At 42.6% G+C, this 17306-nt stretch overlaps 1 protein-coding gene across 6 annotated transcripts in view; it reads right to left on the bottom strand.

Moving 5' to 3' along the window:
* APP (amyloid beta precursor protein) overlaps positions 1 to 17306 on the bottom strand; it is a 262737-nt gene that overhangs the window by 25327 nt on the left and 220104 nt on the right. For all 6 annotated transcript variants that reach the window (XM_028115529.2, XM_028115501.2, XM_088024143.1 and 3 more), the window contains one exon: positions 1848 to 2069. In XM_028115529.2, the coding sequence (XP_027971330.1) occupies positions 1848 to 2069 (222 nt within the window). The remainder of the gene's footprint in view (positions 1 to 1847; positions 2070 to 17306) is intronic.

Genomic DNA, 17306 nt, shown 5'->3' with positions numbered 1-17306 from the left:
ATACACAGTAATTTCTATAAATTAATTTTGACTCTGCTAATGTAGCTTACTTTGGCTTTCTAAATCTTTCCATAAACTTTACCATAAATAAATTACAATTTCTAGGTTTTATTATTTGTGTGTGTGTGTGTGATCATTAAAATTTAGGTAGGCTCCGAAACAGGTTTTATCCTGCTTTTCCAAAATCAACAAGTAGTGGAAAATATTAAATGGGAACATTTTACTTATAGAAACTACGTATTTGAAAGATGTGAAAAGGTCTCTGATTACGAGAAAGTGACAGGAAGTTCTTTGTAAATTATAATTTTAGGATCACTGCAGCTGAATAAATTCTCAAAGGCAGGGGTAATTTTTAACAAAGAACAGTCTAATCTATATATTTAAATTCTCTTTTTCATAAAAAGCTAAGAGTTGGACATAAATGACATTTAACATTATTTGGTATAAAGGGCATTAAGGGTTGTAATTTTCTACCAAAGGAAGTTTGTCAGACTTCAGTCCGATGTGGGACCTACTTCTCCCTGAATTAAACAGCTCCTTTAGCAGCACATTGAGCCCTTTATACCAAATAATTTTTCCTGTTAAAGGAAAAGAGGAGATCTAGTGTGCGTTCAATTTACAAATGAGACTGGACATTTTCCACAAAGGATTTTCGTTAGTAACCATAAAAGACCAAAATGTATCCACCTATTAAAAAAATGGTGCAGTCAGTACTCTAATATTAATAAATTTAATAAGGAAGTTACCCTCGTAACAAGTTCTTCAATTTTTAGAAGTCTTTAAATTTTTTCCTCTATGTAAGAATTATTTTTATAAATGGTGAAGTGTTAATTATTTTTATGTTATAAATGATACTGTTGTTCGTAGCTGGTATTACTACCATAAGGTGTACTTTTTCAAATTAATGCAACAAATCTGGGGTGATTACTCACAAGGAAATTGTCCACAGAAAGATTTTCTGTAATGGTTCTTGAGAAAAACTTCTGTAGTACACTTAAGGTCTGATACTGAGCTCAAATTCAGTCTGAGGTATATACTGACTGCATTTTGAGGTATCTTTAAATAGTCATATTACAATTATTACCACTATCCGAACTTGCCACTTTCACAAAGACACTCACGGGTAAAATCTGGTGTTCTTAAAAAAAGTGCTATCAGTGTTGAGAAATCAAGGTGCTCCTGTGTTTGAAATTGTATACTTCTGAATATGTAAAAATGTTTATGGAATAAAGAGAACTAAAACATGTTCTCTCATTAAGAGACACTATTTAGAAGTTTCTGCTAAGAAACCCCTGTGAAAGAAATCATCCACTGTGCAAATTTATTGACAGAGAAAATCCTCTCTGAGCTGCCATAGGAAAAAACACGTAGATTGATTCGCTTCTGAACTCTGAGAGCTGCCTTAAATTGAACTTTCTAAACACACAGTTGCTTACATCTTCAGCAAAATTACATTTTATTTGTAGGTGGTTCTTTATCTCTGCCTGTAACATTCAGTGCAATCTGAAATTTAATGCACTAGAATAAATAACCAGCAAAGACCATTTTGGTGCTTTTCAAATCTCCGTTCCTGCAAGCCCCACGAAAACTTCTCCCCATGGGGAGAAAAACTGATGTAATTTCATTCCCTGTTTGCTTTGAAGGTGGGCCTAGACTGGCCACTGCCTCATAAACACACACTGAATATTGTTTTTTTTTTTTTTTTTTTTCCCCAGAAGCAACGAAATACCTCTTGGTGAGAGAGTATTTTTTTTTCCAATGCATATAAAAAGTCACCACTCAAGAATATCAGAAAGATGTACATACATATAGACCGGAATGTTCTTGTTCTCACCGGGGCCTCTTACCTTCATTTTCTGTATTGGCCGGCACCGAGTCCACCCCAAAAGGATGCCAGGGCTGGAGATCGTCCAGGCCGAACTCCCCATTCACGGGAAGAAGCTCCACGGTGGTTTTCGTTTCTGTCAAAGATGGCATGAGGGCATCGTTTCCGTAACTGATTCTTGGTTCACTGATCATGTTGGCCAAGACGTCATCTGAGTAGTTCTGCTCTTTCTGAAGCAGCTCATCTAAACAGAACAGAGCCATGTGTATGGTGGGTCACAGCAACACGCATGACTGCCGCAGTGGCTACCACTTCCTGTCAGCCAGATGCGACCTGAACTGCTCTGTGCATGCACGACCTCACGCACAGCCATGAGGTGGGTACCACCGTCAGCTCCATCTGACAGCTGTGAAAACTGAGGCCCGTGGCAGCTGAGGCACTTATGTAAAACCACAGCAAGTGCCCAAGGCAGGATGTGAGCCCAGGGAGAATGGCGCCCACCTAGGCTGCGGCTTCCAACGGCGGTACCACTTCTGACCACGGTGGAGGACCTCAAGAGCGAAATCTCCCCTTCCTCCTCGGACACAGGCTCCGGTATCCTGGGATCACAGGGGAATCAGCAGCGTGCTCTGCTGACCTGTGTGCCGGGATGTGGTGGCAGCGTGCAAGGGACAGCTACTTTCATGCTGGAGGATGTAGTCCAGCGAGTCCCTTGTCTGTCCTTGAACACGTGTAAGGACAAGAGAAGCGTAACTGGGTGGCAGCCTGCTCCGTTCTGGAACAGTTCTCATTGTTTTGCTGTGAACAAATCTGCCTTCCCCAGAAGCCCCCTAGGTGCTGCATGATCTACGCTCTGCGGCAACAGAGAGGCAATCCCCTCGCCCTCACAGCGGTGGCCCCGTGCACATGAGGTTCTGCTCCAGCCTGCTCCGCCGGGGGCGAGACCTCCCTGCCTCCCAGCATCTGTCTTGCCTTCTAGAGCCAAATTTCCTGCCTCTTCCCGCTGCCACTTCTCTTCAAAAAATGCTATCTGTTACCAACACCCCCTTTTTAAAGATTATTTATTTATTTGACAGAGAGAGAGCGAGCGAGCGAGCACACAAGCAGAGGGGAGCAGGAGAGGGAGAAGCAGGCTCCCCGCGGAGCAAGGGAGCCTGACATAGGGTTCAATCCCAGGACCCCAGGATCATGACCTGAGCCAAAGGCAGATGCTCAATGACTAAGCCACCCAGGCGTCCCTCAGTTACATCCTTTTTTAAAAAACAGACTAAACAAAACCAACTTTATGGAACATAATCGACTGATCTCTAAGTTCTTGTAGACTCGTGAAGATTCCTACATTATACATTATTGCAATGCATTTTTACTGGAAAAGAGAGCTGGGAATATAACCTTGTACCGATTGGAATCATTGCTTTAAATACGGGGTTATCACAAGATTTGTGAATCTCCTATAATGCCACCACAGGTCACCAGGTTTTTCTGTGGAATCTATTTTTTAAAATTAGACACGCACAGATAGCATGTGTGCTATTAAAAATGATATTAACCAGAATATCTCATCTCCCAATCACACCTCTGTCAAGAGTTTACAGTATTATGTATTTCAAACCAATCACTGGTTAGTATTATTGCTGCAGAAAACGAAGAAAATAAAATCAGGATTTAAATTTGATTTGTAATATTTTCCTATCATCCTTCACATTCCCTTTTAAATTGAAAAAAAAATTTTTACCTGAAAAAATTCTGCTCCAACAGGTCAATTAAAACAATTTGATAGAAGAGCATTAAAGCGTGAGATTAATATCCTTCTATGGAGTCAGTTTTATTGCGAGATACCATTTTAAATGATGAAATCCCAAGACAATCAGTCCTTCTGAAGTCTAATTTGAGTTATAATATATAGCTATTTGCTGCAGCACCATTCTAAAATTCAATATTTGATGCTTGTAATGACCTTTCCCATGCAGATGAAAGGGGCCCATTAGATTTATTCCAACTTTTTCATGTCTTAGAGTCACGGGTAATGGCTAATAACTTAGCCAATGTCTGCTTTAATAAATTAAATGGGCATTTCTTTTATATAAATCTTATGCTTCTGACTGTTGAGCACTTACAATACTAAAGAGATGATCTTCTGGAATAATTATTGGCGCTCACACGTTCATCTGAGAGGGAATAACCTTCACCAGCATGCTCTGCTCTTGGCCCCACCTGGAGGCACGTTGGTATCTTTGTGGCATTTACTGCCACTTACCCTCTGGAAACTCTTTCTCTTTGTCTTGCAACCTCAGGACCATGCTGGTTCCCTGTGACTTCTCCAAGGAACTCCTCTCGCTCCTTTCTTCTAATCTCTTCATCCCTACATTTCCTTTTTGTATCTCCATCCATCTTTTTCTGCAATTTTTCATTTGGAAATCCAACCCCTCTTGAAGTTCTAAGGATGAACCGGAAATGTCTTTCCCCAGCGTTCATTTCTTCCTCTCACTCTAGGTTCTATATTTGTCTAAGTTTGCTGGGCCTATTAGCTTACATCTCCCATGAACTTAGTATGTACGAAACTGAGCTCAAGGCCCCCTTGCTCTCCCTCCTGCCTTCCCCTGTTGTAATCATGGAAGAGCTACGATCCCAGCCACAGGTCTGAAACCTCCATAACCATCTGTAGCTCTATTTCTTTGTGTCCCATACATTACTGACAATTCGATTTTTTTTTAAAGATTTTTTTTAACAAAATTTATTTACTTGACAGAAACACAGTGAGAGAGGGAACGCAAGCAGAGGGAGTGGGAGAGGGAGAAGCAGGCTTCCCACCCAGCAGAGAGCCTGATGCGGGGCTCGATCCCAGGACCCTGGGACCATGACCTGAGCCGAAGGCAGCCACTTAATGACTGAGCCACCCAGGCGCCCCCGACAACTCCTTTTAAAATTCCATTTCTGGATTCTCTTAACTCATTTCTCACTCCGTCTTTCTACAATCTTCCTCCCTTGAATCATCATTACTTTCTGCCTTGATAACTGTGAAGTCTATTGTTGTCCCTGCTCTGTTCCCCATATCTTTTTGTGATACTGAGGAATGGCTCTGCCTCATTCCAGTAACTCCCCATTCCCTACTGAATTAATCCCAAACACTGCTTTGCCAGAGATTAAAGGCCCTCTGTGATCTGGGCCCACCTCATCTTTGTAGCTTTGAGGCTCAAGCCCTTTGCCCTATACACCTGCGATACAGTGATTTATAATAAGAAATCTATATTTGGTCTTCGTGGGCACAGAGCTCCTAAAACCCTTGAAATTTCGTAAGTGATGAGAGGAATAAAGGCATCTTTTAATTATGTTATGAAGCAACTTTTGAAAAGCCTACAGATCACCCAAGGATGGGGGCTGGTCACCAGAGGGACTAGTCATGTGATCAGAGGGTTAGAACTTTCAGTCCCACCCTCTGGGAGGGGAGAGGGGCTGGAGACGGAGCTCAATCGCCAATGGCCAACGATTTAATCAACGGAGTTTATGGAATGAAGCCTCTGTAAAAACCAAAAAGGACAGGGTTCTGGGAGCTCTGAGGTTGGTGAACACATGGCGCTGTGGGAACATGTTGAAAGCTCCCAGTCCTTTCCTACAGACTTTCCCACTTGGATGTTGCTGAGTTATATCTGTTTATAATAAATCAGTAATCTAGTAAGTAAAATGTTTCACTCTGTTCTACAATTAATAGAACCTGAGGAGGAGGTGGATGGAACTTCTGATTTATAGCTGGTCATCAGAAGCACAGGTAACACCTGGACTTGCAATGGGCTGTTGGGGGCAGGGCGGTGGGAGTCTTATAGGACTGAGCTCATACTCGTTTGTTTTTTTTTTTAAAGATTTTATTTATTTATTTGACAGAGAGAGAGATAGCCAGAGCAGGAACACAAGCAGGGGGAGTGGGAGGGTTGGAGAAGCAGGCTTCCTGCCGAGCAGGGAGTCCTGTGTGGGACTTGATCCCAGGACCCTGGGATCATGACCTGAGCCGAAGGCAGACGTTTAACGACTGAGCCACCCAGGCGCCCCTGAGCTCAAACTCTTGTGGGATCTGCACTACCTCTAGGTAGACAGTATTGGAATTGGGTTGAATTGATTGAATTCCCCAACTGGATGCTGGAGAATTGCTTGTTGGTATGGGGAAAACCCCACATATTGGAACTGGACCCACAGCTCTGTCAGACCGAGTGGCTTAGATTATCCCCAGACGGGACCAGGCATTCCCATCAGGACACCTTTGCTCTCTGTTCCTGCTACATGGGAAGATCATCTCTGCTTATTTAAATTATATGAACTTTTGAAAGCCCAGCTCAAAATGCCCTCTTCTCTGTAACTCTACTCTTAACAACCTTATGAGGGTTATGGACATTATTATTTTTACGGGATGGGAAACTGAGGCTGGGATGGATGACCGAATCTCTTTAAGATCCCATGGCCAATGGGCATCAGTGCTGAAGTCCCTGCTCTGGGCTGCAGAACGCCCACCTCCCTTGCCTGTGACCCCCACCTATCCAGCATCCACAGCCCCAGGGCAGGGCTCACTCCTGGTCTCAGCACTGCATCGCTCATTTGCAGAGTGATTATAAGCCCAACTGTTTCAGAACGTTTTGTCACACTTACAGGGCTGCAAGCAGACTCAAACACCACCAGCCCTATGGAATAGTTATTGCTTTTGTGCCTTCGAATAGGCATTTTCCAGGCACTGGATCTGAAGGGAGTTCTGTACCCATCTCAGCCCATGGCAGTAAAAAGGGTAGAGCAGGAAACAGTCACAGTGGAAAATCTTACGTCTGTACTTCATAAAATATCCAGGACATTTTGGGTTGTAGCAAATTGTGGTGCCTGCTTTTTCTCTTTTATCTCTTATGCTGTTGGCAGAAAATTTCTTCCAAATGGCCACTCAAATGTTGAGCCCCATGGTAGTTAATTTTCCTGGTTTATTATATTCATGTTCAGAAAATGAGAGAATGAAACATTCAAGAAATGTTACATTTTTGGCAGGCTGAAAAGCACTTAGGCTTTTTTGGGGGGGTTACAAAATAGCAGAAATCCATGTTTTAACCTCAGTTTAATGCAGGAAATTTAGAAACAACCACATCTGGTTATCTCATTTGGAACAATGAAGTCTGTGTGGTTTTTAAGGGACAAAAAGCAGGTGGAAATGACAGATTATCATTCGTGGGGGTAGGATTCCATTTTGCGATCATAAAATGTCAGAAGGCAGCCAGCTACCTCTTGACATGAAGGGCTCAGGATTTTACCAAAGGCGAACACAATTGGCACTAGGCAATTCTGCCTATGATAACAACAAAAAAAAATGCAGAGCCACATATGATTATTTCAGTGCACATTCTGAGTGGGGCTTTAATTTTGAATTCTGTGGTTAAGACTCATAGCACAGAAACTACACATCTAGTACGTTAGTGGCCCTCATGGATTACCTGTTTATCTGAATTAATTTAATTTTTTATTGTGATGCTTTGATGGCATATATTGGTGATTTCCAAAGCTTTTAAGGATCTAAACTGGCCAGCTGCTGTATTAAACTAAGACACGAAGTTCATTTCTTCCCTAAGACTCTCTTTTTCCTTTCTAAGAGCTACTTGTTATTGCCCAGAATTACGGCAGCTATCTCTGGAGTTAAATTTATTTTCTTCTGTTATACCCAGCATACACGGGCATTGTGGTTAGTGGAAGTGGAAATATATGGGCGCCTGGGTGGCTCAGTCGGTTAAGCATCTGTCTTTGGCTCAAGCTGTGATCTTGGGGCCTGACACTGGGGTCCCTGCTCAGCAGGGAGTCTGCTTCTCCCTCTCCCTCTGCCCCTCCCCCTGTTCATGCTCTCTCTCTCTCTCAAATAAATAAATAAAATCTTAAAAAAAAAAGAGGTGAAAATATTTAACTGAGTTCAGGGATGGCAATCTTTAATCTACAGCTTAAACAAAACAGGGATACTCAATTTCAAATGTGAAACATACAGCAAACTTTGTCACCTTGCCCTTTGTGTTGAGGATTTATACTAAGCATACTTAATAGTTATGAGAAAAAAAAAAAAAACCTCACCATTTAGTTATCATAGAAAATATTTAAAATACTTTGAGGTGATGGGGATGAAGGAGTGTGGAATCACCATATTCTATACCTGAAGCTGATATCACACCATGTGTTAACTGACCGGAATTTAAATAAAAACTTACATATTTTGAAGAAAGCAGCATCAAGAGAGTCCCTCAATAGTGGTATCATCTTCAAATGACTAAAATATTTTGTTTTTGTGGAAGCAATAGACTTCTATGATAGTTTGAGAGAAACAGCCCCATAAAAGGATTGCTGAATGGGAAACAGAGGAATTCTAGATCATCTGGCTAACATGCCTCTTTAAATTATTAATCCACCACCCAAACTCCTTTTAAAGTTTTAACGGCCGTATTTTAGGTTTCAAGAAAATATAGTTTGTAAACATTAAATCAGTTCTCTTTTGCAAGCTTTAGTTACAATCACTGAACTATCTCTTCCACCTTTTAAATGTGTTTGGGGTGGGGAGGAAAATCTCAGCCTTTTCCTGTGTAACAACACACAGCTGTTAAAGGTCTGATTTGGAGATGGGCATCAGTTGAGGTCTCCCAGGCTTGCTGGTTCTTCTCTTTATAGGATTGAAACTGCACGGCTATGTTTATTTATTTATTTATTTATTCTATTTTCTGAGTCTTCTGGTTCCTGCTGGAAAAATATGTACTTATCTGTAGCCTCTCCCCAAAACGGAAATTTCTTTTCAACTTTGTCTATCAGAGGATTCTCATATGACTTATTCTTTCCTCTCTCTTTTTTAAAATAAATAATTTAAATGTTTCTCTATGGTGACCTGTCCATTTCTGTTTTCACAAATCGTATCTTTTTAATAAATATTTGCTTCTGCATCTGAAAGAACTGAAGGGTTACACCTCTGTGCGATGCACCCTCCCCCCCCACCCCCCGCTCCCTGCAACCGCCACAGCTGCACTGGGAGTATCTATAAAAGGGGTGCCATTTTTCCCCGATCAAGAAGCTCCACTATGAATCCACTGTCATCCATTCTAGGCATTTTGCCCACACCAGGCCTATGAGATCAGATTTAATTTCCCAATCACAGTTCTGTGCATGTCTGATTCATGGCTCAGCACACAACTGCCATGCTGGTTCATTATACTGAACGTTGCCATGGTCTCTGAAGCTCCCTAAGGCTCGCATTCCTCATCCATAAAATTGGAGGAGGCTGGATGGATGGTCTTAGCAGTTCCTCCACTTGGAATCCCGTTAGCTGTGCTCTTGTACATAGGTGTCCCCCCAGAGTGAGGGAACCACAATTTGCACACCACCGTGGTCCCCAGGTGATTCTCAAGCATGTTACAGATGAACCACTGCCACAATCTGTGCAAAGGTGTCACCACACAATGGTCTCAGTCATCACCTTCGTGAGAGACACAAGTCTCAAAACAAGGTGTTCTGCAGGATGAGCATGGCCACCGAGTAATAGCGCCAGAGGAAACCTGACTCCCACACACCGTTAAGTCACGTTCTCAGAACCCAGCCCACTCTGAGCCTTGAAGCTCTCAGGCACGACAACGCTTCGGAATCAGAAAGCCACAGGAAAGGAAAGCCTAGTTATGAATTTCCTTTTTTGCCAGAACATTTTGTCAGGCAGGAAATGACACAGAAGCTGGAACAAGGAAGTGTTCAGGAAACAGGTCAGTGTTGTTCAGACTCTGAAAAAAAGAACATGCACTTAAAAGTGTAGAGGGTACTAGAGGACACACTTCTGTGCTGTGTTCCTCACCACTGAAGACCAGCCCTTGCTGGTGACTATTTTACTTCTAATCATGGACTTACTTATAGTTCAATGGAGGAGAAGCAGTTCATTTTTATCTTTTTTGGCAGGGGAGAGAGAAAGAAGGGGGGAGGGGCAGAGGGAATTTTTTTTTTTTAGATTTATTTATTTATTCTAGAGGGGGAGAGAGAGAGAGTGAGCATGATGGGGGGAGGGGCAGAGGGAGACAGAGAATCCTCAAGCAGACTCCCCACTGACCGTGGAGCCTGATGCAGGGCTTGACCCCAGGAAGCTGAGATCATGACCTGAACTGAAATCAAAAGTTGGACACTCAAGCTGTATTACAAAGCTGTAATCATCAAGACAGTATGGTAATGGCACAAAAACAGACACATACATCAACAGAACAAAATAGCCCAGAAATGGACCCTCCACTCTATGGTCAAATAATCTTCGACAAAGCAGGAAAGAATATCCAGTGGAAAAAAAGCCAGTCTCTTCAACAAATGGTGTTGGGAAAATTGGACAACCACATGTGGAAGAATGAATCTGGACCACTTTCTTACACCATATACAAACATAAGCTCAAAATGGGTGAAAGACCTAAATGTGAAATGGGAATCCATCAAAATCCAAGAGGAGAACACAGGCAGCAACCTTTGACCTCGGCTGCAGCAACTTCTGGCTAGACATGTCTCCAAAGCAAGGTAAACAAAAGCAAAAATGAACCACTGGAACTTCATCAAGATAAAAAGCTTTTGCACAGCAAAGGAAACAGTCGACAAAACCGAAAGACAACCAACAGAATGGGAGAAGATATTTGCAAATGACATATCAGATAAAGGGTTAGTATCCAAGATCTATAAAAAACTTACCAAACTCAACACCCAAAAACCAAAAAAATCCAGTCAAGAAATGGGCAGAAGACATGAATAGACATTTCTCCAAAGAAGACATACAAATGGCCAACAAACACATGAAAAAATGCTCAGTATCACTTGGCATCAGGGAAATACAAATCAAAACCACAATGAGATACCCCCTCATGCCAGTCAGAATGGCTAAAATTAACAAGACAGGAAACAAAAGATGTTGGAGAGGATGTGGAGAAAGGGGAACCCTCCTAAACTGTTGGTGGGAATGCAAGCTGGTGCAGATACTCTGGAAAGCAGTATGGAGGTTCCTCAAGTTAAAAATAGAGCTACCCTACGACCCAGCAACTGCACTACTAGGGATTTACCCAAAGGATACAAACACAGTGATCCAAAGGGGACCTGCACCCCAATGTTTATAGCAGCAACGTCCACAAGAGCCAAAATATGGAAAGAGCCCAGATGTCCATCGATAGATGAATGGATAAAGAAGAGGTGGTGTGTGTACACACACACACACACACACACACACACACACACACACAGTGGAATCAAAAAGAATGAAATCTTGTCATTTGCAATGACGTGGATGGAACTAGAAGGCATTATGCTAAGTGAAAGAAGTCACTCAGAGAAAGACAAATACCATATGATTTTAGCCATATGTGGAACTTAAGAAACAAAACAGATGAACAGATGGGAAGGGAAGGAAAAATAAAATAAGATGAAAATAGAGAGGGAGGCAAACCATAAGATACGCTGAACTCTAGGAAACAAACGGAGGAGAGAAGGTGGGTGGGAAGATGGGGTAACTGGGTGATGGGCGCTAAGGAGCGCACGTGCCGGAACGAGCACTGGGTGTTATATGCAGCTGATGAATCGCTAAATTCTACCCCTGAAACTCGTAATATATTATATGTTAACTAAATTGAATTTAAATAAAGAATTAAAAAAAAAAAGAGTCGGACGCTTAACTGACTGCGTCACCCAGGTGCCACCCTATCAATGGAGCAGAAGCTGTTTAAAATGCCGATTTGGGGGAGAACCTATGTGGTCTTCAAGTGATTACTGCACATGGCTGGGATGTCTTGATCTGTGTGTGACTCATGAGACAGCCAGAGTGTGGTGCTATGACATCTTGAAAGCATGAGATCAACTGTACAAAGACACCTTCCACTTCTGTGGCTTTTTCAAATCCATTAGCTCATTTGATACCTACAGCAATCGTTATCATGGGATTCCTACTCCATTGACAGTTGAGCAAACGGGGACATCCCTTTTGAGAAATACAGTTATCAAGTGGCAGAATTGGGATCTGAACCCAAGGATGCTGATTCCTAGTCCAAACAGTTTCACTATTCCATGAAAAATTTTATTTTATGGCTGACATGGCTATTTGATTAGTGACTGACATTACAGAAATATATACACATCTATCATCACAAGCATCCTGCTTCTCATTTTTTTGATAGATTTGGGAAACTGATGAATTCAGTGGTTATCTTTTTTTCTTTTTCTTCATAAGAAGGAACCAAGGTAAGAGACTTTCGCCATGGGCCAAGGTCACAGAGCTTCTTGACGGTGGAGGAGCAGGGCTGAAAAGCCAGGTGGTTCCCAGCTGCACAACCATGCACTGCTCCCTACTCTAACTAAGGGAGGCCTACGTGTCACCTCCATTTTGACATCCCACCCTCAAAGTAGTTTCCCCTCTGGACACCCATCTCCCACGTCTTTAGATTTGCCTTTCTCTGGAAGATCTGCATAAATATGACAGCTATGTGAACTGTCATGAGGTTTCACCAATTCTGAGTAAAACTGGATAAGCAGATGTCTTTAGGTTTTGAGCTATGTCAATGGTTGACCAGCAGACTGACTCTGCATACTTAGTCATCCCAAATACCCCTTCTCGTCGACGGTACAGGGACTAGAATACTTCAGCAGCCAAAAGAGAAAGAGCCGTGGAGGATGCTGCCACGTTTCCAACTTGGGAAAAAAAAAATTACACACATATTAGCACCAAGTAATGCTGTTCCACAAACCTAGTTTTTATTTTGACCTCCAGAAAACTGGGTCAGTCCTCTCATTTTTAGCCACACTATCGATCTTGAGAATCTCTCATAGTCTCTAAATTCAGACTTCACCTTTGAATCTGGGTTTATTTTTCTTTAGTAGATTCTGGGAGCATAGATTTTAAATGAAGCATGCTTTGTCCATTCATGGTAACAGACTGTCCCTGGAGTACACACAAACATGGCTACGCATCACTTGTGAGAATATTCCCTATCCCAAGTCACATCTCCTGAAGAATCACTTGTCCAGCTTAAGACTAAGGGTACGAGGAAGTCCCTTTTCATTGTAGACAAATTTCCTCTCGACTTTCAAACAACAGAGATCAAACAACTTAGATCTACCGATGGCATCAGTCAGAAATCAAGATAAAAGTCAGTCCGTCTCCGTGGCATCTAAAAACAGATTAAAGCATTTCGTCTTCATGTTTACTTGTAGTTTTTGTGCCAGTGTTGTGATCCTATTTCCAACTACCTTAGGAATCTTGGTCCTGCCTGGGTGGTTGGCAGTCTAAGCAATCCTGAGGGGAAAAACCTTCTAAAGTGCAGACCACAAACCAAGCTTACATACTACAGAGACAATCTCTGCAAGCATGCTGTGTTGAGGTAATAATTTGCATATGTAAGTAAGTGTCTTTGTTCTGAGGAAACACACCATGAAGAATTTAGGGGTAAAGGGCCAGTATGTCGGTAAGTCACTCTCAAAAAAAGTTTTATGCAATATTTTCAGACTCTCCTTTAAGTCTGGAATTCTATTAAAATAAGAAGCTCACACTGTGGCATTAACACTGTGGTGCCAACTTTGACATGCATCTATCTGGAAGTTTCCTCTGGTCGATAAATAGAGGGAAAATGCATATCTGACCATTAACGTAAGCAGATAAAACTATACGTCCTCTGCAAAGTAAAATAAAAACGAATGGGGGCGCCCGGGTGGCTCAGTCGTTAAGCGTCTGCCTTCAGCTCAGGTCATGACCCCAGGGTCCTGGGATGGAGCCCCGCATCGGGCTCCCTGCTCAGCGGGGAGCCTGCTTCTCCCTCTCCCTCTGCTGCTCCCCTGGCTTGTGCTCTCTCTCTATCTCTTTGTCTCAAATGAATAAATAAAAATCTTAAAAAAAAAAAGAATAAAAATTTTGATGACTCCTCTCCCTTGAACATAAATCAATTATCTCATGTGATTTTTCAGGCGAGGAAACACTTGTCTCTTCACATACTAAAGGAAAAACTGGCTCTCTTGGACTAGTTGAGAGACGTGTACTTTTACTGTTAAACTGAAGGAGTTTCAAAGTAATTAAGATTATGAGGAATCTTCTCTTCGAACCTGTTTTTAAAAGAGCCTGGGGGCACCCGGGTGGCTCAGTCAGTTAAACATCTGCCTTTAGCTCAGGTCATGATTCCAGAGTCCTGGGATTGGGCCCCTCGTCAGGCTCTCTGCTCAGCAGGGAGTCTGCTTCTCCCTCTCCCTCTGCTCCTCCCCTGATGGTGCTGTCTTTCGCTCTCTCAAATAAATAAATAAATAAATAAATAAATAAGTCTTTAATAAATAAATAAAAAGAGCCTAACCCCTCTAGCATAGCGAGGACTTCACGTGCTTCCTCTTTTATATAAAAATGTGACATCTGGTAGTAATTACAAGAATAACACAAATTCGGTGCAACAACAAAAAAAAAAACAACGCAGAAAACAAAAGAAATCATGATACTTCACTTGCGATCCCACCACCAAGACAGCCAAGAGTCACGCTGTCTTTTTTTTTTAATAGTCTTTTTTAAAAATAGTTTTGCCCTTTACAGGATTATTTCAAATCTTCGATCACCACTTTATCATCTAATTGTTAGGACTGTGGTCATGGAGGGAGCATTGTGTGAGGCTGCCGGAGGGGGCTGGGTGGCGCTCGGAATCAGACCCATCAGGTCTGAGGACGTAGACATGGAGGCACGGGGATGAATCTCCCTCTGGTTTCATTCCCCAGTACGCACTTTGCAATTTTTCTGGTAGGCTCTTCTGCATAGCTTGGGCTGGGCTTTGCTCTATCAGGGGTCAGTATCACATTTCATTTTTAAAAACTACTACTGCTTTCAGTGAGGACAAGGAAGTAAAATGAGAAAGTTATTTTCTGAAAAGATATTGAAACGACAGTTTTATGGCTCTTGCATTTTTATAAAGGCCAAGTCATTCTGGCAGCTGCACACAATCCGAGCTCATACTCTCCTGGAGCCTTCACTGCTGGTGTCGGGGTGTCTGAGCATCCACCCATAACATCCCCTTCTTTCCACCTGAGTTCAGAACCAATTAAGAGGGGACAAGTAGAGATGAAAACAACACCTTTACTTCTGATGAAGGCCAGGCCCTTATTAACCCACATGCTTTCTTTGGGGAGTGAGTCACATATGGGGCACATGGCTTGTCACTGCACACAGGAGAGGGAGTCTGAGGGATGCCCCTACAACCGTGCCCTGTCCAACCTGCACAGTTTAAGCGGTAATCCTGTCTGATCAGCACCCTTTCCCAGACTTGTGAGATGCCTTTCTTGCCCGGGTAAGAGATATCCTGGGGGTGGACCAAGAGAATGGGACACAGTGCCCCTCTCAAGAGCTAGCAATCATTCTCTGCTGTATGCTGAAGAAAGTGCATTCTAATTGACTCATACCCAGTAAATACTTCCTTGATGGAATTCTATATTTACAAGGCTGTAAAGTAAGGCATGTTAGCTCATGGTAGAGGGTATGATTTTCAACATTCATAATTAATTTCACTCAAAGAGCCTAAAGATTTATGCTGACAGTTATAACGGTAATAGGCAAGTGTGGATAAGATCAGTGCAAATACACACACACACACACACACACACACACACACACACACGTCTCATGAGACGAGGGAGGAAGAGATCCTGTTCCTCTGGACAGCACACCATGTTTGTATACATGATAGCTCATTTGAAATGCATGTTTATGCAGATCAAAAAAACCCACGTTAGTCCTGTATTTTTTTTTTTTTTTTCAATATAAATGGATCCTCCTGTTACATTATTGTATCCGCTCTTTTTTCTTCTGGCTTCCAGGGTTTATCCATATTAAGGTTCTTCATCCTCAGATTCTCTAAAGAGTACTTCAGATATTGAGCTGCTTCTTCACATGTAACAGTGAGCAGTGACGTGAGAGAAAAATGGGAGACAAGCCTTGATGAGCCCTTCCTTCCTTCTTTCTTTCCTCCTCCTTTCATTCCTTCCTCTAGTTAATAAATATTTAATGGACGTGAGCATCTATCATGTTGTCAGGCACAGGAGATACAGCATTGAACAAAACAGAAAAGGCTCCTTTCTCAGGGTGATTCTTTCTCATCCCAGCCAAGAAGCCCCCAGGGATGAATGTGTACCAGCACCGAGTGGCAGTTTCCAACGGGTCTAAGTGAATTTAAGGATACAATACCCGGGCTCACTCATCTCTCCACGGTAGTCAATATGCCTGATTCTTTGTCCACTGAAGAAATGCCAGCCCTGTATGTTCTTCTGCACACTGACCTATTTATTTATGTTCTCTTTAACACAAAACTCGTTCTGTGCTAAACATTTCTAGAACAGCAATGGTCCTTCCTCTTCCGATTAGCTGACGCGAACCATTGCTCAACAACGTATGGGGAAACCAAGCCTGGAGATGGAAAATACTTGGCACCTGGGACTTGGAGACAGACGGAAAGTGTCTGTCTTAGGGAAGCATTAACAGTGCAGAGGAGTGGGGAAGCTGAAAGAACTCACTTGAAGGAAGATAATCGGAAGCCAAGAACAATAAAAGCATTTTATCATTAATTGATGAGCTCATTCATTTAGCTGCCTGTTGGGCAATCCTATCCTGTTCCAGGCCACTGCAGGAAACAGCTAAGGCAATGTCTTTATACTCAGAGCTCATGGCCTAGAGGAAAGATGGGCACAAAAGTAATCCCCTACAGGTGCTACGGGAAGGGGGACGGAAAGAGCGAGAAAGAAACAAGCACGGATTTTCCGGCGGGAGACCCTGCGTGTTGTTGCTCCCGAGGAGACACTGCTGTCCTGGGAGATTCAAGTGCTTGCACTGAGGGACAGTGAAGGGGTACTTCCCAAAGGTTGGGGCTTTTTCGTCACAAGGCAAGTATAAAGGAAGCAGCTTAGATAGAAGCCAGGGGTTTTGGTTTGTGGAACAAAAAGAGGAAAGGAACATGCTGACTAGGTGTGTATAATGCATAAAATCCAGAATATGGGAATTCTATAGGCTCTGCTGATACCTGCAGTTCATTTACAGGTAAACTGTAAAGAAAAGAAAGGCATGGAGGGGCCACCTGGGGATTATAAGATACTTGAGAGACACGTCAAAAACGGGGGCAGGCTGGACACTAGAATGATAAAACCAGGAAGATTTTTAAGGAAGTGATACAAGGAAGAACAGTGCTATTCTGATGGGGGAGGGGAGGCAGAGGTTGCGAGTGGGACAGGGCTGAGGAGCTACTGGGGAGTTATGAGTATTTTTATTCTTTTTTTTAAGGATTTTATTTATTTGAGAGAGAGAGAGGGAGAGGAGTGTGGGGAGGGGCAGAGGGAGGGAGAAAGGGGGAGAGAGAGAGAGAGAGAGAGAAGTAGGCTCCTTGCTGATCAGGAAGCCTGACGCAGGGCTCGATCCCAGGACCTTGGAGAACACGACCTGAGCCGAAGGCAGACATTAACTGACTGAGCCACCCCTGATATTTTTATT

Source organism: Eumetopias jubatus, unplaced genomic scaffold (assembly GCF_037043125.1).
Source record: "Eumetopias jubatus isolate StellerSeaLion01/CBP00866 unplaced genomic scaffold, mEumJub1_p1.0 scaffold_1, whole genome shotgun sequence".
NCBI lineage: Eukaryota > Metazoa > Chordata > Mammalia > Carnivora > Otariidae > Eumetopias > Eumetopias jubatus.
This window is presented reverse-complemented; position numbering and strand designations above follow the sequence as displayed.